Genomic DNA, 22,738 nt, shown 5'->3' with positions numbered 1-22,738 from the left:
AAGCTTCATAGCATAGCAACATGAGTTTCCACCCTACGTGCAAAGACTTAGAGGAAAAATACTACCTAGGTATCGATGGTGTAATGGCATCACTAGCACCTTGACGTCTGACATCTCATTGAAGTCTAGGTACCTACCAAACCTTACTCGTCTTGTCTATGCCCAAAGAGAATCTAACCTAAGCTTTGATTAGCTATTTTTGCGATACCTACGAATCATGTACCCTTTTGAGATGAATCTGCTGCATATTATTTAGATATTACTCAACTGCACCTGAAAACAGAATGGACAAGTTAATAGTTCTGAAAACTTACTGTGGTGGTACCTTTTTACAAAAGAAAGGAGAATAGCGATTGGACATGTAAGTCGTAATAATTTATAATTGGTAGTACTTACAACATAGAAAGTGTAGGATTTTTTATTTGTTAATTTTGTGACATTTCTAAATAGATATCGATAATTATTTCAATGCGCCCGCCGGTATTTTTGGCTCGGTTGTAACCACGTGTATCTAGCATGTGTGATGGATAGCAGGTTCAAATCCAGCTGTCAATATAAAATATTCATTTTTTTTAGTTTTTATTGTTTCGAATCTTTTCTTTTCATATTTTGTCCAATATTTTAACATGATCTCATTATTAAAGTACTATATTTATACCGCCGCGATATTTTGTGCTTGAGTATATAATTCCAAAGTGGCTCCCCCTTGTGAAATTATTGAAAAACTTTTAAAATGAAAACGAAAATAATGGCAAAATGTGGCTTTTTATTTATTTTATAGATGTTTTTATAAGGGGTACAATAATGTTACACTCACTTTATCATTTACTAGCTTTTGCCGGCGTGAATTTCCCACGGGATCATTTATTTATTTGGAATGAAAGTTACTATGTCTTTCTCCGTAGTTCAAGCTACATACATGCTGTTAGGAAAGCTATACATATATTTTTTTCCTATGAATAAGAAAATATTATACCTAGTTATATATTAATAGTTTTGCCCGCGGCTTTGCCCGCTTAAATTTATCGCGGGAGCAGTTACTTTTCCTGGATAAAAGGTGTGCCTATGTTCTTCTCCATACTCCAAACTACAAAGAGGTATGCAAAATTTCAAGAAAATTGGTTGAGTAGATAGAGTATGAAGAGGTAATAAACAGATTGATTTTCGCATTTATAATGTTATGATTAGGATTTGAATATATTTTTTTTTATAGTGAAAAGGTGTGTGAAGCATTTTAAAAATTATCTTGGTAGACTAGTGTTCCACAATGTAAAAGACTCCTCACAAAAAATTAAAAGTAGACATCATAGGTATTTTGAGGAAAGTTTTGACCTCTGAAATTACACAATGATGTAACCTGAACACAAGACGTATGCGGAACTTGAAACTGGTCTGGACTATAGTAGAGGAATGAAACAATTATGATTCAATACATTTATTTAATATTTCTATATTAAATAAATGTATTGAATCATTCAGTTACACAAGTAGCTAAAATAAAAATTCATGTTATTTTACAGTTTAATGAATATAGAAAATAAAGAGTTTAGAAGAAAGAAACCAATGTATGAAAATGAATGACATACAAGTAGAGACCCATAATGATGCTGAAGTGTTTGTATTGCCCCCAGAACTCCTCGAGAAATTGGGCATAAATTTGTGTAACATAGATCAAACTCCACAAAAATCTCAAAAATCAAAAAGAAGGAAAAGTAAGTATTCCTCATGACTGAGGGACGTGGTTATTACTTGGAATGAAACACAATTTTCTTGGCCTACTAATGGAGTGGTTTGCCTTTGCCTTCTCCATTTCACACACAAGTTAATAATCAATCAGTGTGTTTCCTTATGTTATTTTTCTTCACCAGCAGCAAATGGTGGTTGATGAAAACTAGTATACATGAGTCAGATTCATATATAAACTCATGTGGCACATCGAAAGGTCCCATATTCAAATTGTACTTCAATTTGAATCTGGGACCTTTCGATCCACAGGTGGGCATCTTAACCATTACCTACACCACCACCGCTTTTAAAGCACCACTATTACATAAAAATGTATTATATGTAATGAAAAATAAGAAATGATCCTAATATCACAGATTATTAAATTGAAATCAAAAACAGTGGCAATAAAAATATTTTTAGTTTAAACTAGTGGCCCGTCCTGGCTTCGCTCGGCTAAAATCATAATAATCATAATAAATAACATCTAAGCCTTCCGCGGGAATCACACTATCTATATGTGAAAACTGCATGGAAATCCGTGCAGTACTTTTTGAGTTTATCGCGAAAATACAATTAGACGAGGCAGAGGATTTTGTTTTATAATATGTAAGGATAATATAAATTGATTAAAATATGATGGTAGCACTAGTGTGTAGGTAAGGCCTTAAATTGCCCCTGAAATGGTTCTAATAGACAAGTTTTCAAAACAATGGTGTATTTCTATTTCAGATAAAAACTGTATAAAGAGACACCATTCAAATCATGAACTGAATAATGTTTTGGTTTCACAAGGTTCATCTATTTTAGAAACTGCTGATCTAATGAAGAACTCTGTACTTTTAAGTCCGACATTTGTTCCTGTGGTGGGGGATACAATTCCAGGAGAAATTGAAATAGCAAAAAATATTGACTTAAATACTTCTAATCTAAACATAGAATTAAATGTGAGTAATAATTGTCTTAACAACAATTTTAATCAAGAAAATGATATCTTTGAACCATGTCATGATACACAAAGCAACACATTTTTTGGTTCAGAACAATCAACCAAAAGCAGAATTTTGAAAGAAATCGACTCATCCATTATCAGCAATGAAATCGGAAGAACTAATGTGCATAGGGAGTCATCAATAAATTTTGGTGATATAAATATGAAGAAACCTTTAAATTCAGATGATGTTAAATGCAAATTAAAATTGAAATGTTTAAAATCACCTGTTGAGCACAAATTGACTTTGAAAAGTGATATTCAGTATACTGCTTTAAATGGAAACCTGCATAGAACTGGACTAGTGTGTCATACTAATACTAATAATAATGATTATGAAATAGGTGGCAAAAAAGTATGTGTAGTTTCAACATTGGATAACTTTGATAATAGACTAGAATCAGAAGAACCCTTAGTAGTTCCTGCTTCGATTCATTCTGATGTGACTAATTTAAGCCACACTATGAAGGATCAACAGTCTGTGACTCCTATATTTAGTGTTAATCAATCAACATTACATAATCCTATTGATAATAGTGTTAATAGTAATTTAACCAAGTTTACAAATTGTGATGAAAAGCTTGATATGGATCTTGATAACATATTACATGAAACAAAAATATTTATTCCTGTTTCGACAACTACTGCTTCTACAAATATAATCTCCAATGAATGTGATGACATTATTATTGAAGAATTAAATGAATTAAGCTATGAAAAAGGACAGCAACTGAATAATGTAGCAGACAATAACATTTTATTGTTACCTTCAGAATTGACGAATATTTCAAATATCACTCAAAACATTAATGATACTGAAGATATCAATATCGACATACTTTATGAATCATTTGATGAACATAGTACCAGTAAAGAAACAGAATTTTCCAATAGAAACCAAGAAATGGTTTCTAATGTAGATACTTGTGAATCAGAAGAACAAACCAATGGACTTAACGTAGATATTATCAGTCATATTGACTGTGATGAGACAAGTGATATGGAACTTGATAATATGTTGCGCGAAACAGAAATTTTGATTTCCACATCATCAAAAACTAGTATATGTGATAGAGACACACTAAAGTTATATCATAATAAGAATGACTTGCATATTGAGGAAGAAATGGATTATGTATTTGAAGGGCATGAGGTAATAAGTCCTATTTTAGAACATAATAATTTTGGAAATATCAAGAGACCGAACAGTTATATTTTAAATTCATCAGCAGTTATAGAAGCAAAAAGTAGAAACATAATAATTAATCACAATGGTTCCATCAATAAAGTTACAAATTATGAAACAGAACTTTATTCGTCCAGTAACAATACTGATTCTGTTAGTACACTTCATTTGGATCACATTTTGTCTACAGGAAATGCACAGAAAAGCACTATTAATAAAATAAACACTGTGAACGTGCTAACTAATGAATTTATAGGTAATAATGGCGATATTTTTCATGATAATTCAGCCGAACTAAATTTTAATAATGATAATGAACCTAAATTAGGAAATGAAATATCTGTTGTGGAAGTAAACAATTATTCTGTTAATGATATTGAAGCAAAAAAAAGTCAAATCGTCACCAAAACTGACGACAAAGAAATAGACGAAATAACACCGAAAATAGAAGGTGAAAATGTTTCCCAATCACCAGGCGAAATAATATCGAATAACCAATATAAAAAACAAATACAACAAACTATTGATTCATTTGGAGGCACAGAAAAAGTAGAAAATGATCTAGATGTTTCCTGCAATAGCAGCCAAGACAAAAAAGTGGTAACTGATTTGGGTAACAAGGTCGAAGAAATAGCTAAATATTTGAAAAAGGCTTATAAGAATAAAAAAATGTTGTTTGAACCAAAAGTTGGAATTCATACAAAGTCTAAAATATTTATTCATGGGGTTGAAAAACCTGGAGGTTCAGGTGAACAGGAATTAGTATTTAATAAGGTTAAGCTATACAAAACTTATGAAAAGAAGAAAGTAATACAAATAGGTGTTGCTTCTAGAAAGGAAGAAATTTTGCTGAAAGCCACTAAAACACCTGAAAATAATTCGACTGAAATCAATACATTCATAGAACCGTCTGTTTTAAATAAACGGCAGGAGTTTTGTTTATGTTATGACTTTGGTAAATTACCAGATGTTACTGAATATAACAATTTATATGAACATATTCACTTTGGGTCTAATAGAAGTGTCAATTGTCCTGTTAATTCTGTGTTTGAAATATATGATGAAAGAACTGATTTTATTCCCTTAAAGAGCAGAGAATACATACAAGAAGAAGAAATTAATAATGAATATGATAGTGGTCATATCTGCTGGCAGAAATTTGAATATCAGGAAGAAGAAAATATCCCTGCAACAAATATATTAAATGAAAATACAGAAGTTGTTGACAACACAAATTTAACTATGTTAATGCAGGATGAAGAATTAAGATATATGCCTAAACGGAATGTAAAAAAGTTAAAAGAAAACACAGAAGCTGTTGAAATCACAAATTCAAAACTCGATTTATCTTCAGAATCAGACGAATCGGGTTGTATATCAAAACAGAATGTACATAAGATACAAGAAAATGATACACATTATGATGATAAAGTTTCCAGTCGAAGCTTGTTGACTAAACTGATTGAAGATAATATTGTGGTAAGTAGGCTGCTATATAGAAAATTATATTAGGTATGTAGTGTGAATAACATACTAATGAAACATCTCTTATTTTCATTACAGGCACCTCAATTGAATACTAACAATGAAAACAATATATTTTTGGAAGAAAGTGGTACAGAAAAAAATGATCAACATAATAAAACAAAAACTGATGATGAATCAAGGAAAAATGTTGTAAGTGTTGGTTATAATTTAAAATTAAGCTAGATACCTGCATCAAAATCCATTTGGCTTAAAAGAAGAAAGCTAATAAATAGCGGTGGAGGGCGACTTTGTTTTATATTATGCAGTGAAGTGATTTGTAAGCACAGGGCCTCGTTTCCGTGGAAATATCGGAATATACCTATGTAATTCAAGAATAATGCAAAAAATAATGTGTAGAAATTATTATGTGTTTTTTTAATGTACATGTAATGATGTTTGTTAGTTCAGAGAAAATCTGTGTAAAATAAACCCGAAACCTATCAAAAATTAATCTGCTTTGTCTTTGACGCTGAATGTTTATAACCCTATTAATTTGGCCTTAACCTCGCTTTTACAGAAACGTAAAATAAAAAATGACATTGAAGAACCGCCTGCCAAAAAAAATGTAAAATGTGGTGTGTGTGAACAATTGTTCGCTGAATCAGAATGGGAGGATCACATTTCTAAAATGCACTACTACATTGCTTGGAAAGATGGTCATGCAATTGTAAGTTTTTCAATTATTTTGTTTATTACAACGGTAAATTCATGAATATAGTTTCAAAATTTCATCAAGGCTAGTCTCCACATTCTCAGCATTTTCCAATTAATTTTACATCATCAAAAACTACTCATTATTTTTTATTTGTTAGGCTACTCAGTCTAACAAATAAAAAATAATCTAACTTTTATGTTTGTTGCAATTAATTGATGTATGTAATTAAGTAATTTGTTTTCAGGATTTCGAAAATTTACTATTACTGAAAAAAATTAAAAATAAGTTAAAAAGTACAGGCAGTCTGATATGCACTTTTTGTGGATATGAATATGTCAAACTCACAAGGTTTCTATCTCATGTGAAAAGCTGCTTTACGAAAAAGGTAGGTTTTTACTACTATTATAAGATATGTATATTATTATACAATACATTTCCACAGTACCTAAGTGACTAAATATATCAAAATAATTAAATTACTCCTGGATTTTAGGGCAAAAAACGAATAGACAGTGCCACAACATCGAAATCAGACCTAAGTATATGTGGCGTGTGTCAGTGTGAGGTCAGTCCCGAACAATGGATCGAACACATATCCGAGAAACACCAATACTTAGCATGGAAGGTTGGCGAGTCTCCATTGGTACGTTTATCTATTTTTTCAAATTATTTCTTTCAAAGGAATACTATCTGTGAATGAAGTATCGAAATATATTTAGAATAAAAGATTTCATAGTTATGTTCTATTTTTTGAGTATCTTGCTGCAATATTAAGCTTGGAAAAAACAATTAAGTGTTATGTGATTTAAGATACATACATATTTAATCATAATAAATTAAATTTAATGACAATGACTATAATTATGGGTATTTCTTCTTCTTCAAGCATACGCGAATAGTCGTGTACACAAAACAAAATTAATAGCATTATTTTCAATAGGTATCTCATTTTCTACATACATGTATAACTAGCAATTTTTAGGATCTGGATGATGAAAACAAAGTGAAGGATCATCTTTTAAATATGGTCAAGAAATATGGTTGTCTTATTTGTTCGAAATGCGGCTTGCTTCGCAAATATACGGCTAAATCCATCAAAAATTATTTAATACATATTGAAAAATGTTCAAGGAAGGTACGTATTTTTTAATTAGAGTCACGTTAAAAATCTTTAGAGTGATAAATAGATTAAAGTTATCTATATTTATACTAACGACCCGCACTGGCTTGTATGTATTTTGGATTATATTACGATTTTCTGGTTCAGTAACTCAAAAGATAAAAACGAAGCCTTATTCGATTGCTTCATTGTGCGTCTGTTTCATCTGTAGGTTGTTTCAAAAGCCCAATGGCTTTTCCCAAGGACTTGTTAAGGTATAAAATTGAAATGTATATCAAATACTGGTGTTTAAGATCTCTTATCTGAGAAAAATGACGTAATAAAAAAATGTGGCCATTTATTTCGCCAATTTTGTGATTTCAAGGGAGTCAAAACCTATAGTGTCCATTGATTTGGAATCATCAATTCAGAAAGAAGTATTTACCTGGCCCGTTTTTTACAGTATACAAATGTATCAAGAGCTTCTCGAAGAAACTCTAAAAGTGATCAATCAATACAAGAACCAGCTTCTCCAGAGCCAGTTGTTTACAAATGCGCGGTTTGTGAAAAAGACATTGATGCTTCAAAATGGTCAGATCATGCTTCGAGGGAACATAATTACCGTACGTGGATAGTTGGGAAAACAGCTCCGGTAAGATTGTGTCAGTCAACTTACAGTTATCTTTACATTGCGCATTGTTGTGAATGAAAAAAACGTTACATGAGATTATTGAAATAGTACAATTGACTGCATTGCAATTTGCTATGGATTTACAGGGTAGATAGACAGTACATTTATTGAATTATTTCTCGTGTGAGTTTTTTGTCTATAAGTTATATAGAGAGTGGATAAAAGCTTTTATTAATTTATGTTTTATTAAGTATTGTTTCTGATTTATATTTGTGCAGAATTTTGACGATGAAAATGCATTATGGGAACATCTAAACGACTTCTCCAAAGATGGTGGTTTGCGGTGCTTTAAATGCGGTTTGGTTCGTAAATACGTGAGAAAATATCTACAACACATGGAATCTTGTACAGCGAACGCAAATGAGACTGTAGGGGAACAGAACACGGGGATAGGAGAGGTTAGATGCTATAAAATTGATACATCATATCTGAAATCGAATTATCATTTGTTATTGAAAATTGAAATTCGTAATTCATAAAAGCTTTTTGCCTTGAGCTTTGAAAACGTAACGTGATATAAATGGCTATTTTGTGTTTACATATTGTATTATTTTTGTATTTACTATTTAAAATAAATAAATTTACATTATAAAATTATGTATATGAGACTGTAGGGGAACAGAACACGGGGATAGGAGAGGTTAGATGCTATAGAATTGATACATCATATCTGAAATCGAATTATCATTTGTTATTGAAAATTGAAATTCGTAATTCATAAAAGCTTTTTGCCTTGAGCTTTGAAAACGTAACGTGATATAAATGGCTATTTTGTGTTTACATATTGTATTATTTTTGTATTTACTATTTAAAATAAATAAATTTACATTATAAAATTATGTATATAATGTTTTCAGAAATCAACAGCTCACGCGTCTAATTCAGATCCAATCTACTATGTGGATTCCGAAATTAATACAAACTTGTCACGAATATATAAAGACTCTTCAATACCAACAAAAATTGATCTTTTAAGTTCAGATACTGTTAACAGTACAGATGATAAAGCAAGTAAAATAATAACTGGAGCGCCCAGTTCTCATATAACAAATAATATAGATTCTTCTAACGCTACATATACGTGTGGCGTTTGCAACATGGTCCTGGAGGAATCAACGTGGATAGATCATATTAAAATGGAACATAATTATTTAGCATGGAGGGCCGGTGACACTCCGCTAGTAAGTTGGATCACAATAATATTATAAATGCTAATGACTCGCTAGGTCATGCAAAATCTTTTGAACTGATTTGGATTAAATTTTATAAACGTGTAGAAAACGTAAGGCCCACTCTCACGCAATCGAAGTTCAATATTTTTTCCAATATTTTAAAATTCTACAATGATTGATTCTGTTTTCAAAATAAATAAAACTGTAAAAAAATATATGAAAAGAACTTTTATTGCATGGAAAGCAGGGCCTTAAAACTCTAACTATAGTAGAACCGCCTAAATGAGTCCTCGCCCGCGGAGTACAAGGGGCGCGGGGGTACGACGACGAAGGGGAACGAAAGAGGTGCGGGCGGCGGTCGAGCGTAGCGTGTAATACAAGAGGCGAAATGTTACTGGACATTTCTTGAGATATGTGAAGTCATAGTGGTTAGCGGCAAACAGGTGAAGATTTTTATTAAAAAATTAATAATGGCTATACAAAATTTGAATGAAACAACTGTAAACTATACAACGTGTTCCTTTTGTTATCCCATATCTCCATGGTATCAACGAGACCACGTACATGAATTAAATAGCATAAGCATTTTTCGATTATTGTTATTTTCAAATTTTTATTTTTCATACAAAACAATTCGATAAAAATGTGATTTTATGATATATAGGTATGATATGTAGGTAAAAAAAAGGTAATAAAGTTATGTATGTAATATTTATTTATGCAAAATTTATCAAAATTATAAATCAATCACTTATGTCCATAATATCAGTATCACTGGAACTTGATTCTTCACTTTCGAAACAGCCATCATCAGAATCATCAGAATCGTCTTGCACATTAATAATAAAATCAACAACTTCATCTAGTGCTCCATCATGTTTGCAATATTCGTCTTCGATTTTAATCACGTGTTTAACACAATTCTCCCATTTCTCTTTGGGATATTCAGCAAATAATCTCTCTAATATTTCTTTTTTCTGGTCCAAATTAGAGTCGATACTTTTTTGTGCTAATTGTCCTTTGATATCACCCCAGACCAACTCAATGGGGTTCAGGTCTGGGTGATATGGAGGCAAACGCAATACTTCGTGTCCGTTTCTTTTCAATACCTCGTCAATTTTGTAAATATCTTCTGTGAAATGGCTTTTAATTAATTTATATAAGTCATCTTTTCTAAGTTTTTCATCAAAAGGCACGTTATGTCGTCGTAGCCATTCTTGCATAGTTGGCTTGGTAGAAGCCATAGTTGGCTTTTTCTCTTCTCGAACCGAATGATAAGCTGCGTTGTCCATTACTATGACAGAATTTTGCGGTATATTAGGCATGAGCTTTTCATTTATCCATTTACTGAAATTTGCGAAATTCATAGAATCGTGATAATCACCTGTTTTACATTTGGATTTGAATATCACAAGGGCTCCGTCTACAAATCCAATTTGACCTCCACAATGTACGATGATCAAACGGTCCCCTTTACCAATATGAGATAGAACGCCAAGTTCATCCTTTGATTGCCAACATTTTGAAACGTTATGAGACGCGTTTACATAAGTTTCGTCAAGGTATAAAATATGTCTTCTTTCTCTACGATATTTTTTAATAGTATTTAGGTATTTCCACCTCCACGATGTGATATTTGGCTGTTCGATAAGGAGTTTCCTTTTAGATCCGCATTTCTTAAATTTAAAACCTAGATCATGTAATAATAGCCTTAAATATTCCCTGCCGCAGTGTAATATATTCTCTTCTCTAAGTACAGCGTTCAAAGTTTTCAGAGTAGGTATTTTTTTGAAAATTGTGTAAAACTGAGTGACTTTTCTTCTTACCACTCCTTTTGTGAAATCGTCTATTTCCACTCTTTTTCTACGAACCTGTTTTGGTTTTCTTGGTGATTTAAATCTCTCGTTGTCATTTAATGCTTTCCCTTGTTGTACAATTCTAGATACAGTCTTTTCTGATAATCCAGTAACTTCTGCTACAGTTTTATTTAAAGGTATATCTTGTTTATATTCATCAGAATTTGGGTCGAGTTTCTTTTTTCTAAAATATTCATATACGTTAAACGCCATTTGTTTGCACTGACTATTAATTCTATGTCCGAAAACATTTCGACTCATCTTGAGAATGTAATCTCATGTATAACTTTCACAAGGCGTCCGCAACTGTCAACACGTGTGATCGCTAACCGCGTAGCGAGCGAACTGAGTTTTTACAAGAATGCGCCCGCCGCCCGCACCTCTCTCGGTCCCCTTTGTCGTCGTACCCCCGCGCCCCTTGTACTCCGCGGGCGAGGACTCATTTAGGCGGTTCTACTATAATAATATAAATGCGAAAGTAAGTTTCGTTTGTTTGTTAACTCTTCACGCTCTACTCGTATCTACTCAAGCTTGAAATTTTGCGTACTTGTAGTTTGAAGTATGGAGAAGGACTTAGAGTGCCTTTCATCCCGGAGAAATAACCGTTCCCGTGGAAAAAATATGCATGCAAAGCCGCTTTGAAACTAGGTAATTTCGCTAACTTTAAATATCAAAATATATTGATATATTTTCAGGATTCTGATGACAAAGAAGCAATCTGGCATCATCTACACAACATTAAAACTTCAATTGGAAAACTTATTTGTCCTAAATGTGGCAAAGAAAGGAAATATCCGAAGAATTTCTTACAACATGTGAAAGATTGTAATGGTTCGGTTGGTATATTGGTTATAAACTTTTTATGTATCTATGTTGAGAATTCGCAGCTAACAAGTTCCATTAATTGTACTTTCTGAAGTTGACGCACAGAACAATTTGTGCTCACTTACCATTATAATTACCATTACAATATCGTGATATTAAAACAAGATTTATCTTGTTTTAATATATTTATATCTCCTGAAGTTGACGAACGCGATTTCTTTATTCTGTTTTAAATTCTAAAAAGGCTCTTTAATTTTTATGTTCATTGGAGAACTTGCCCCTATTTCTTCGTATTTTTTGAGTAACGTTCAATTTTGTTTGACATAGAACACGTCTTCCAATAATTCTACAATAGAGAAGGCGACATGTGGCGTCATATCACACGTGGATAGATATTTGAAGAATAAGGATTTGGATCTGAGCACGACAGAGTTGACGTGCGGTGTATGTCAGAAAGTGACGAATCGGGAAAATTGGATTACACATATGCAGACTGCGCACAACTATATCGCATGGATAGACGGCGCAACCCCACTGGTAAAATTTGCACATGCAATGAATATAGTACCTTTTATGAATGCTCACTGAAATGTCTAGAATTTATTGGATCTTAAAAGAGTATCCCGATAATTGATAATTGTTGTTGGTCATGCAATCGCGTACTGCTATATTACGCGGATTGGTGATTGTAGCATACTCGAATAAAGAATACCAAACGAGTATATTATCTACTGTTTTAGGACTTGAAAAATCAAGATATGATACGAGAACACTTACAAAAAATAGTGGATGAAATCGGAGCGCTGGTTTGTGCTAATTGCGGCACTTCTCGCAAATACGCCAAGAAGTTTCTGCAACATATGAGACAATGCTCCGTCGAGGCTAGTATATATTATATTTTTTTGAACAATTCTTAAGCTTTTTTGTATTCTTACTGATACTTATATACTGATTAATCGGGTTGGATATTTATTACGACCGATAGGAATGCTCAGCGGCGTTATACAGCCATCGCATATGATTACATTTGAAACCTCATAAATAAAACTGTTCACAGTTTGGTAAAGGAGGCACAATGTTAAAAGTAACAAAAGTAAAACTATAAAAAACTATCTTAACATAATAATATTAAACATTTGCATGTTTGTTTTAGAACCAACATGAAAAACGAAAAAACAAAAGTAAAAGTAGCTATGAATTAACGAAAAATGAAACGGTAATCTGCGGGGCTTGTACGCAAACAATGCGTATCAATGAGTGGATGGGCCACGTAAGACTTGCTCATAATTACATAGGTTGGAAAGATCACCAGGCTCCAATAGTAAGTAACCTTCACTCCGATAGTATAAGATTAGTATATGAGTATTGAGATCAAAAATATCAGTCCCGACTCCTGTCACACAATTTTGTCATTAACGATGATTCAATATAATTTCAGAAAAGTAACAAACCTAGTATTATTGAAAAACGTTTACGTGCAGTTGTCGAGAAAGTGAAAGAGTTGAAATGTCCCAAGTGTGGATTTTTAAGTACAGAAGTTCAGCTGTATTTACAGCATTCAGAGTCGTGTACAGGGAACCCTGATTATAAACCAGAAGATGATGGTGAAGCGACAAAGTTGGCCCACAAAGGTAAGTATATTTTGATAGTCATATTTAAACAAAAAAGTTATGTACTGAACTAAACAAACTAAACAAAAATTAAAATTGTAAATTCTAAATACTACCTACTACTAAATACTACTAATATACTACTAGAATTCTGTTGGTAATTAAAGTATTATTATTATATATTATTACTTCATTTATTTATTCACAATAAAAATAAAACTAGCCTTCTAGCCTTTCTAGAGGAGTAAGTAACTATACTTAATCTCTGTCATTCTCAGTGTTCGCTAATAATATATTTTTTAATTTTGAAGATTGTCTGATTTCAAGTTCGTGCTTAACGTGGTTCGTGGTTCTATTATAGGGCGGAAACCACATGGAATGTATATTAAAAAAAAAACTTATGAAACTTTATATTAGGTTATTAAATATTTTTCAGGTTTATATCAGTGTGCTATATGTCATGAAAACATAAAATATGGCAAATGGAAAAATCACGCAGTTGATGAACATTACAATGTGGCGTGGGTTGTTGGCGACGAGCCTATCGTGAGTTTATAAGTTTTTGTTTTCGCAAAAGTTGTAGCCGATGGTGAATTATATATCATAGCTGTAAACCAATGGTGTTAGTTCTATATTGTTGTTTGTTAATGTATATGTAATATAACATAAATAAAAATCAGTAAATATCATAGTATCTAAACATTATATTTTGAAACCAGTTGTGCCCTGGTGCTCCGCTTCGAAAGTCGTGATAAAAGTACCCCGTGTTATTCTAGGTTATATTCAGTGAAAGGCTACAGGAGCCTTTCACTGAAATCTGTTCAAAAACTACAAAATTAAACACCCCAATCCAAACTTTAAGTATAAAATATGTATAATTTCAAGGAGATTGGTTGATTAGATAAATTAAAAAGAGGTAATAAGGAAATAAACTTAAAACTTTTACATTTATAACACTAGATGCGTCCCGGGGCTTCGCTCCCGGTTATTCCAGGTTATATTCTACCCGTGTACCAAATTAGGAAGAGTAACAAACATACATATGTACATTCTCACAAACTTTCGCATTTATATAGGTAATATTAGTAGGATTAGTAGAAAATTTAAGATTATGGAATCCTAGTTTGGATAGGATGAATCGGTTTGCTTTCTGAGATTAGTTGCAAAAGCAAATAAACTTTTAATCTACAGGATTTATTGAGTCAGCATGAAATCACAAAAGTATTGAATGAGTACCTCAAGTGTGGCGGCGTCTTCGCTTGCAAAGTATGTCGTGTCACCCGTTCCTCCGCGATCGGATTCTACGCTCATTTCACTACGTGTGGCCTTACAGAGGAGGTAAGTTATGATGCACTGTTACGTCTGTGAATTCATACCTTTTACTTTTACTTTAACATTGGTGTAAAGGCTCAGTGTGAAGTCTTGGAATTTTCTGCTGAAGAACCGCAACAAACGATCGGACTTTTATTTCAGGAATGCGACAAGTACAAAATGTCGTGCGACATATGTAGCGGCAAGTATCTAGGCATCTACAAATGGCAGCATATGGCCCTGCACACGCAGCAAGAGCTGGCGAAGGAACGCAAGCAGAAGGCCGAGGAGGATCGCGCCCGGGAGCGCGAGCGGCGACTCGACGCGCTGGCGCCCGTCAGCGGCCGCCGGCGCGCCGCTGAGAAGTGAGTCTTGCCACACTCTAATCCTTACATCCCTTACTTATTATAAAGTCCTTTGCCGCGTCTGTCTGTTTGTTCGCGATTAACTAAAAAACTACTGCACGGATTTTCAACGAGATTTTCACCAATAAATAGTGTGATTCCTGATGAAGGTTTAGGTGTTTAGTTTATGAAGTTTTTACGAGCGAAGCCGGCTGCTAGTATTAACCCGCTCATCTCTGCTCAAAATCACCAAAGTCGGCGGCTGGAGCTATTATTTATTAGTATTAACTGACTGAAGCTCTTGTTTATCAGTATTAACTAATAAATAATAGCTCTATAAACTAATGAATAATAATGATATTGATCTGTTACATTCTTTTTTTCAGAGCAAGAATGGTGATTGAAGAAACTGCCCGTCAAGTAAGTACTGACTGTTCTTCTGTCTATCACACTTCAAACAAGAATCTTAAAGAAAATCGAAGTATTGTTTGTTTTCTGTACAACTGTTTATTTTTCACTAATTTCAGATTAAGCACGTTTGCCAACAGTGTGGCTTTGCGACCGACGTAGAAGAAGAGATGACCAATCACAAGTGTCCAAAACGTCGCAAATTGAGCGACGATGTAGATTTGCCTTTAGAACAGGAAGAGAGTTCAGATGAGGAAGATCTAGATGCAGTCGTCAATGAAAGCGATGTTAGTCAATTTGAAGATGCCAGTGATGATAATGATTCAAGTCTAGGAAAAAGGAAACACGCCGATCATAGTGAGTATTTTTATTTCCATCTTTAAAAAAATAATTATACTCGGATAACACCGCGGGGTGCAGCTAGTCTCAAATAAAGGTCGAAGAAAATAGTGTTTAATATTTAATACTTTATTAATCATGTTTTATTTTGTACATTATGTATGTAGTACTAAAATTACAAGCATGTATTTGCTTAGCCGTTTATCGCAAATCCTACGTTTTTCAAAATGTTCTTTCAAAATATTCTTCTGTTTAACAGTGCATATGGAAATCACATGACTAGGGCATTTTTAACCAATTAACATCAAATATGTTTATTAACCAATTAACATCAAATATGCTAATTTAAATGTATATTATATCATATGTTTGAACTATATTTGTATTTTCTTAGGTGCCTCGTCCAGAATTACGAGAATACCGTTCGTGGTTGCAGATTTACCTGACTATTTGTCGAAGAATGCTAAAGATTTGTAAGTGAACATTTCAAAACCATTACTTTTGATCTGCCGCGTGTCATTGGCTTCTCTCAGTAATTTAATTAAAATACTTATAGATTTGTAAATGTTACAGCGCTGACCATTACTTGACAACAGATACGTTATTTCCTGAATGGACCAGATGTAATTATGAAATCGTGCCAGAAGCTGAATTGATGAAATGTTTGCCGCCCGTGGAAGACTCTTGTCAAGTATATTCGAAAGGAAAATGGAAAACATACAAGCGTTGGAAAGCAGATGTGGATAATGGTATGCTTTACAATTTTATATCCGCAAGTATATACAATGCGTTGAAAACTTTTGAGATTTGCATATACTAGGTCGAGTTCGGCACCTCTCAAACCACTATCTTGTCCCGCGCTCTAACTCCTGTTCTCGGACTGATCATTGAATCGGAATTGAATTGATCGGGAATTGTGACACAATGTTTATCAATAATCACTAGATAATATCGAGAAACGCTCGGATAAGAGATATAGTATTAATACAGATAAATACTTAGGATCGTTGAAGAACACGGACACGCAAAAGAGAACTTTTGAAATGACAGTCACGTTGAAGTGAAGAGAATAATTTCAGAAAAGTCGATAATGTTCGCGGGCTACAACATCCAGCGCGTGTCGTGGGTGCCGACGCAGCGCCGCGCGCGCGAGTTCCTGTCCGTGTCGTGCCACGCCGGCCTCGACTGTCCGCAGCTCCACTTCGCTGACCTCTTCGGACACCAAACACTCGTACAGATCTGGGACTTTGATCATTTCACTAAGTGAGTACTTTGTACAGTAAATAGGTAATTAGATATTACAAAAAGAAATCTCTCTGTCTGTGTGAACGCGAAGAACTCTGAAACTACCGAACCGATTTTCATGAGGAAGGTTTAGGTGTATAATTTGTTATGGTTTTATCCGAACAAAGCTGGGATGGGCCGCTAGTATATAAATAAATATATGTGGACTAATCAGCTATTAAGTCAACGATACTATGTATATAATCTGAAAAAGATAATTTTTCATTTTGACCAGACCGGGAGTCAAATCTGGGACCTCCAATGTTGCATGGACCATTAGGCTACACAGAGGTCGTCATAAAAATAAATTGTATTAGTGGCATAAATCAACCACATCAATGGTACCGCTTAATGGTCTATGGTAATCTTTTTTGAGGATGACAGCCAATGATATTGTTTTTTTGTTTTTGTTAAAATCTTATGTCGAAATTCGATTGATGTTTTAATTCACATTGGGTCTGTGTCACATTGGGTAATTCTCTGTGGGTTTTTTTATTTAAACCTTGAAAATAGGAAAACTGAGTACGAAGTCACTACTTATTATGGTATTAGCCATGGTGAGAATCGGGCTATTTCTTTCAGAATGTACTATTAACTTTATTCTCCGCCCTATTCTATATTGGTATTTTTATAATTGCTTATGATTTTATGTCAGCACGCCGCCACAATTGGTCATGGGGCTGGTGATTCCTTTCGGCGCTGTGTGGGCGATGGATTGGTGTCCGTCCGGCGCCCGGGAATGTCTCAAAGATGACGACGAAGGATTCGTGAGGATGGGTCTGTTGGCCGTGGCCTGCTCTAACGGATTCGCCTATATCCTATCAGTGCCTTATCCTTCTACCGTCACAAGGTATTTTTTGAATAGATTTTACTTTGATTCTACTTCTTATGGAATGTGTATTCTGACACTAGTTTCAGGTCAGTATCATGTCGCCTAAAAGGTACTGACAAGATCCACTGTGAAAACTAAATTGGTATACAAACTCTTGTGGTGTCACGAGTAGAGTGCGAACCTGGGACCTTCCGATTCACAGTAGTCTTAACCACTGGATCACCACCGCTTCACTAGTTTGATTAAGGAACTATTAGTATATTGTAACTTATTGATTTTTCCTTTTCCCAGTGATTCAATTTTCTGCAGACTAGAGCCAGTAGCCCAATTAAAATTTACAATGAAGTCGGATAGACCTAAATATCAGGCCACATCAATATCCTGGTCAAAGGTGAGTGTGATTGTTAAACTTGAAATTGATTATGTGGAACATTATCAATACCTCTTTAATGGCACTTGTCAATCTTGACGTTTAATCGCGCGCTGCCGCAGCTGCCGTGATGGCGCTAGTCTCGCAGTATTGTCAATGCGCAATTATAATATATAATAAACATAGTATAATATAGCGTAATATTGACAATTTACCTATACATTGAACATTAACATTTTAGTTATATGTATATTTCTGTTTTTTATTGTTTTAATACTGTTTGTTTGATTTTCATTTATATATATTCGTTCCAATGTTTGATCTTCTTTTTCTTCTACATACCTTTTTTGTTTCCAGCAAAAAGGCCATTCTAAAATTGTAGTGGGATATTCTGATGGTATTATTGCTTATTACGATTTAAATACGGAGTCTCCGTTTTTGAAGGCGAAAGAAAACAACGTCACAATTTTCTATCCATTTTTTGAAGAACATATTCACAATGGATGTGTAACAGGTATGTGGATTTGGATAATTTAGTTTGCTCAAATAAATATACATTTAATCACCTGTATGTAGGTACTTTTTATAAACGGTGGCCATCACAATCTTCATAGTAGACTGTGACTACATCGTGTAATGGAAAACTTTAATACTTTGCAATAAATTCTTTTGTCTGGTGGTGACGGTGGTGCTACCGAGCAGTTATAACGTTAAGTCCAACCTTTCGTACTTTTACAAATTTAATTTTGTGCAATAAAGTCCAAATAAATAAATGAAAAGGTTTATATTGCAGACTTGAGCACGTTCCCGCTGGCGCTGGGCGACGCAGGCGCGGTGAGCTCGTCGTCGCCGGCGGGCAGTGCGCTGGGCTGCGAGCGCGTGCGCGCGCGCGTGCGCTCGCACCTCGCCGCCGCCGGCGCCGCCTTCCTGCCCGCCTGGCCCGCCGTCTGGCTGGCCGGCGACGACGCCGTCAGTGAGTACCTATACCTGCTCTACACTCATCTCGTCTGGTTGAAATTGTTAACATTGACAACTTCGCATTTAGCAAGCCCGTGCCAACCTATATCTCATTAAACTTGTCTAACGAGAAGTCTTTAATTTCCAAAACCAAATTAGTAAGTAGGTATACGGCGACAGTGACGTACCCGTTCTTTACCGTTCAGTCGCCCGCGATTGCGATATAATCAGCATAGTTTTATATCATCATGTATATATCGAAACATATGTTAACGTTACCCTATATTTCGTTGTAAGCCAATCAATATTGGGGTCTTGTTTGTTATCAGCGATGTTGGCGATGAACGAGTTGGAATACTGGGGCATGGGGCGGCGCGCGGGGCCGGCGCAGGCGTGCTGCGGCTGCCTGCACTGCGGCGCGGCGGCCACCTTCATGGCGCCCTTCCTGCGCATCATGCGGCCGCATCATGCGCGGCCCGATCTCAACAGAATGGTGAGACATTCCTTATTTTATTATTCTTTCTTTTTTTCAAATGTACCTTGACTAATCCGGATATTTTTTTATTTAAGTAGAACTATACAATATAGGCTTAGCATGAAAGCCTCTAAGATAGTAATAGTATTGCATATAAAATCAGCGACGCATCAGTTACTTATATCCTTCGAGCGCTAAAACAACAGCTAGGAGTCAAGTGGTCTTCATGACTTAAATCGGTCGGTAAATAATCATGTTAAGAGAAAGGAAAAAATATTATCTCATAATAATATTAATGTTTACTTTTTTGCAGCCAGTGGCATGGATTGGTACGAAACAGTTAGGAAAAAAGAGAAAACATAATGAAGATAAAAAAGAAATTCTATCTGAATCCATTAAATATGAAGATACCATTAAGAAGTACGGGATAGAGTTTAAACTCGTTAACAAATCAAAAACAAAGGTAAGTCATGTTAACCTTATTATATGTTTTTTGTTAAAGTAACGTAATAATTACTATGATATCGAAATAGTGTATTTGGTTAGCCACACTGAACCACTAACTGAAACACCACTGTGGGAATCACTAACTAGGAGACACCTAACCTACTCGTAAGAAATACAAATAGTCACCTATATCCCCAGTAAAGTCCCTATTTTCTTGTATTGGATTATCCGAAAGTTTTCAAATGGATTTTCGGAAAACATCACTGAGTTCATAATACTATTTTCCAGGAAGAGTACAAAAAGTCGTACTCTAACTACAGGGAAATTAACCCGCAACGTTTCCCGCTGGTAGAAGTCCCTTCGATGGCGTTCTGTCCCTCGCCCGATCACCACAAGCGGCTGGCCGTCGCCACCCACGCTGGATTGATATTCCTTCTCAAAGTTTGATATCTAAAACTTACCTATTACGTTAGTGTATTGTTTATATGACATTATTTACTTCGACTAAGGTTGCATTTTGATTAGAGTTATGCCACCTGTACACTATCGTTAAACTATAGCGGTTACGGCATATACATTGAGGTAAATAAAAGCTGTCATACATACTACGCATGTTCATTCATTCGCGTCGTTATCTGTCTGAGTTCGGCGACAGTGTGTACCCGGCATTAAGTGCGAGTGTCTAGACGATTTCGACAATTATTAACAATTTGAAGGATATACTTATTCCATGCTTTGGTTACAAAAATAAAGTGTTTGCTATCGTTTTATGTGGTCCGTAGAATTGAACAAAAAAAAACTAATAAATGTTTCTATGACCTCTGGGCTGTGAGGAATTATTCTAATGCCTTAATAGATATTTGTAATAGTAAGAATACATAATAGACATTTTAGCAGTCGTTATACATAACATTCATATATATGTAACAATATAATACGGGACGGTTAATTTTTAACTCTTAGCTCTTTTATGACTTCACGGGATTATTTAGTTGCCTTTAATTTTATTGTTCCCTTTTATACTCACTACACTAAAAGACTATTGAAATGCATCGTAAAAGGCGTATAACTCATATAAGTTTAAGCTTTTACCAAAATGTGTGAAGTAACAATACTTAATTGTATAAAAACTTAATAATATTGTATAGCATGTGAGAAACTGTTATTTATTTTTAAGTGTTTTATTGTGCCAGACAAGTATTATGTAGGTGAATTGTAAATTCGATGTGATATCGTGGTTGAAAGTATCGACTAAGTTTTATATACTCCAGCATCTTATTCCAGTTAAAAAATAAAGTCCTGTATTTCCTGTATACCTTCACGCACAGTTATAAAATATATTTAAAAAATATGTAAACTAGTTGATAATTTGTAAATATATAGGTATAATTTAAATTTATTAGAGTGTGGAGTCAAAGTGATTTATTTTTTCGTTTCTGAGTCCCGTTTTTCATGCCCTAGTACTCTACGTGTCTTTATGCTGCACTATTAATTATCTTGGTAACACTGATATGATAAAAGTAAAATTTTTTCATCAGATACCCGTTTACATACTTTTGTCGCAAATCAGAAAGATTAGATGTTTAGAGCAGTAGTGTTTAGAACTGACTCATCTACTATTAACGCCAATCAAATATACCTATTTATTTACAGTAAAGCAACAACACTTTGTTGGTTTACTGAAATATGAAATAATAATAAAAGCCTGAATTCGGGAAAGTTAACTTGGTAAAGATGTAAAAAAAAACGTCACATCTATACTATTATTATAAAGAGATAAGCGTTTAGTGAGTTTGTATGTTTGAGGCGGATAATCTCTGAAACTACCGAATCGATTTTAAAAATTATTTCACCAATAGAAAGGTATATTATTTTATCTCAAAATTCCCACGGGAGCGAAGCCCCGGGCAACATCTAGTTGATTAATAAATCTATTTTTTTAGATTTATTAGATCGAATATGTAAGAGTAGTTATAATATTATTTAGTATTTTTTGTGATTGTAGCAATATTCCTGTGTCTCCAACTCCTCCATCAGAAATAAAAAAAGACAAAAGTGTGTAAGTCGTGGTAAAGACGAAAGTTCGTAATATCCAAATATTTGTTACATAAGAATATTATCTAGGTTACTTGTATAAAATAAGTTAAAGGAGTAAGTACATGATTCCAGTGTAATAAAAATGTACGCCTATTTTATAATTATTTATTCTTAGGTTATCAGAAATATATATCGGATGTCATAGTGATACTATTTTTAAACTTTGTTGTGTACCTATCTTTAAATTGTGATAGTGCTTGTTATGCAATAAACTTTATAAATAAACTTTTGTTTTATTGGGTCTCGGCTCACTAGCGCCATCATCACATTTTTATGAATTTCTCACAATTAATAGCAAAAACTAAGATAGTTTGTAATGGTACAATTTCAAATAAGATTATTATAAGCTTGAAAAAACTGGAATGGAAACATGATGGTTTTACTAAACTTGATGGTTAGCCCACAGATAGGAGTATGCGACACTTAGATTGAGTTGCACCGTCAACTTTGACGTTGATTTCAACGGGCTCCCGGTGACGTTTAGACATAATGGCGTACTTTACGTACTATTGCGAACGTTAAAGTTAACGGTGCAAC

General features: G+C 34.1%; 1 protein-coding gene across 2 annotated transcripts; it reads left to right on the top strand.

Moving 5' to 3' along the window:
- The first annotated feature begins 154 nt into the window (after positions 1-154).
- LOC128672357 (uncharacterized) lies at positions 155-22,426 on the top strand. Of its 2 annotated transcripts, XM_053749462.1 has the most exons (31): positions 155-361; positions 1,521-1,712; positions 2,458-5,381; positions 5,466-5,579; positions 5,947-6,096; positions 6,329-6,469; positions 6,578-6,727; positions 7,067-7,219; positions 7,647-7,835; positions 8,093-8,272; positions 8,732-9,055; positions 11,598-11,738; positions 12,055-12,264; positions 12,468-12,608; positions 12,881-13,048; positions 13,166-13,358; positions 13,774-13,883; positions 14,529-14,675; positions 14,811-15,013; positions 15,379-15,412; positions 15,520-15,757; positions 16,134-16,212; positions 16,313-16,488; positions 16,819-17,002; positions 17,679-17,873; positions 18,147-18,246; positions 18,583-18,739; positions 19,019-19,198; positions 19,512-19,675; positions 19,971-20,120; positions 20,393-22,426. In XM_053749462.1, the coding sequence occupies exons 2-31, from the start codon at positions 1,568-1,570 to the stop codon at positions 20,549-20,551; spliced, it is 7,599 nt and encodes a 2,532-aa protein (XP_053605437.1). In that variant the 5' UTR covers positions 155-361; positions 1,521-1,567; the 3' UTR covers positions 20,552-22,426. The 2 variants fall into 2 exon arrangements, with proteins under 2 accessions (XP_053605437.1, XP_053605444.1); XM_053749469.1 differs by lacking the exon at positions 8,093-8,272.
- The last annotated feature ends 312 nt before the right edge of the window (positions 22,427-22,738 follow it).

This window comes from Plodia interpunctella, chromosome 1, assembly GCF_027563975.2.
Source record: "Plodia interpunctella isolate USDA-ARS_2022_Savannah chromosome 1, ilPloInte3.2, whole genome shotgun sequence".
NCBI classification, from domain to species: domain Eukaryota; kingdom Metazoa; phylum Arthropoda; class Insecta; order Lepidoptera; family Pyralidae; genus Plodia; species Plodia interpunctella.
Note: the sequence above shows the minus strand (reverse complement) of the source record. Positions and strands in the feature narration are given on the sequence as shown.

Bases quoted from the DNA above. Each gene is read 5' to 3' on its own strand.
- LOC128672357 (XM_053749462.1), top strand. From the start codon at position 1,568: ATGAAAATGAATGACATACAAGTAGAGACCCATAATGATGCTGAAGTG. The intron at 1,713-2,457 runs GTAAGTATTCCT...TTTCTATTTCAG, and splicing joins AAAATCAAAAAGAAGGAAAA to ATAAAAACTGTATAAAGAGA. The intron at 13,884-14,528 runs GTGAGTTTATAA...TTTAATCTACAG, and splicing joins TTGTTGGCGACGAGCCTATC to GATTTATTGAGTCAGCATGA.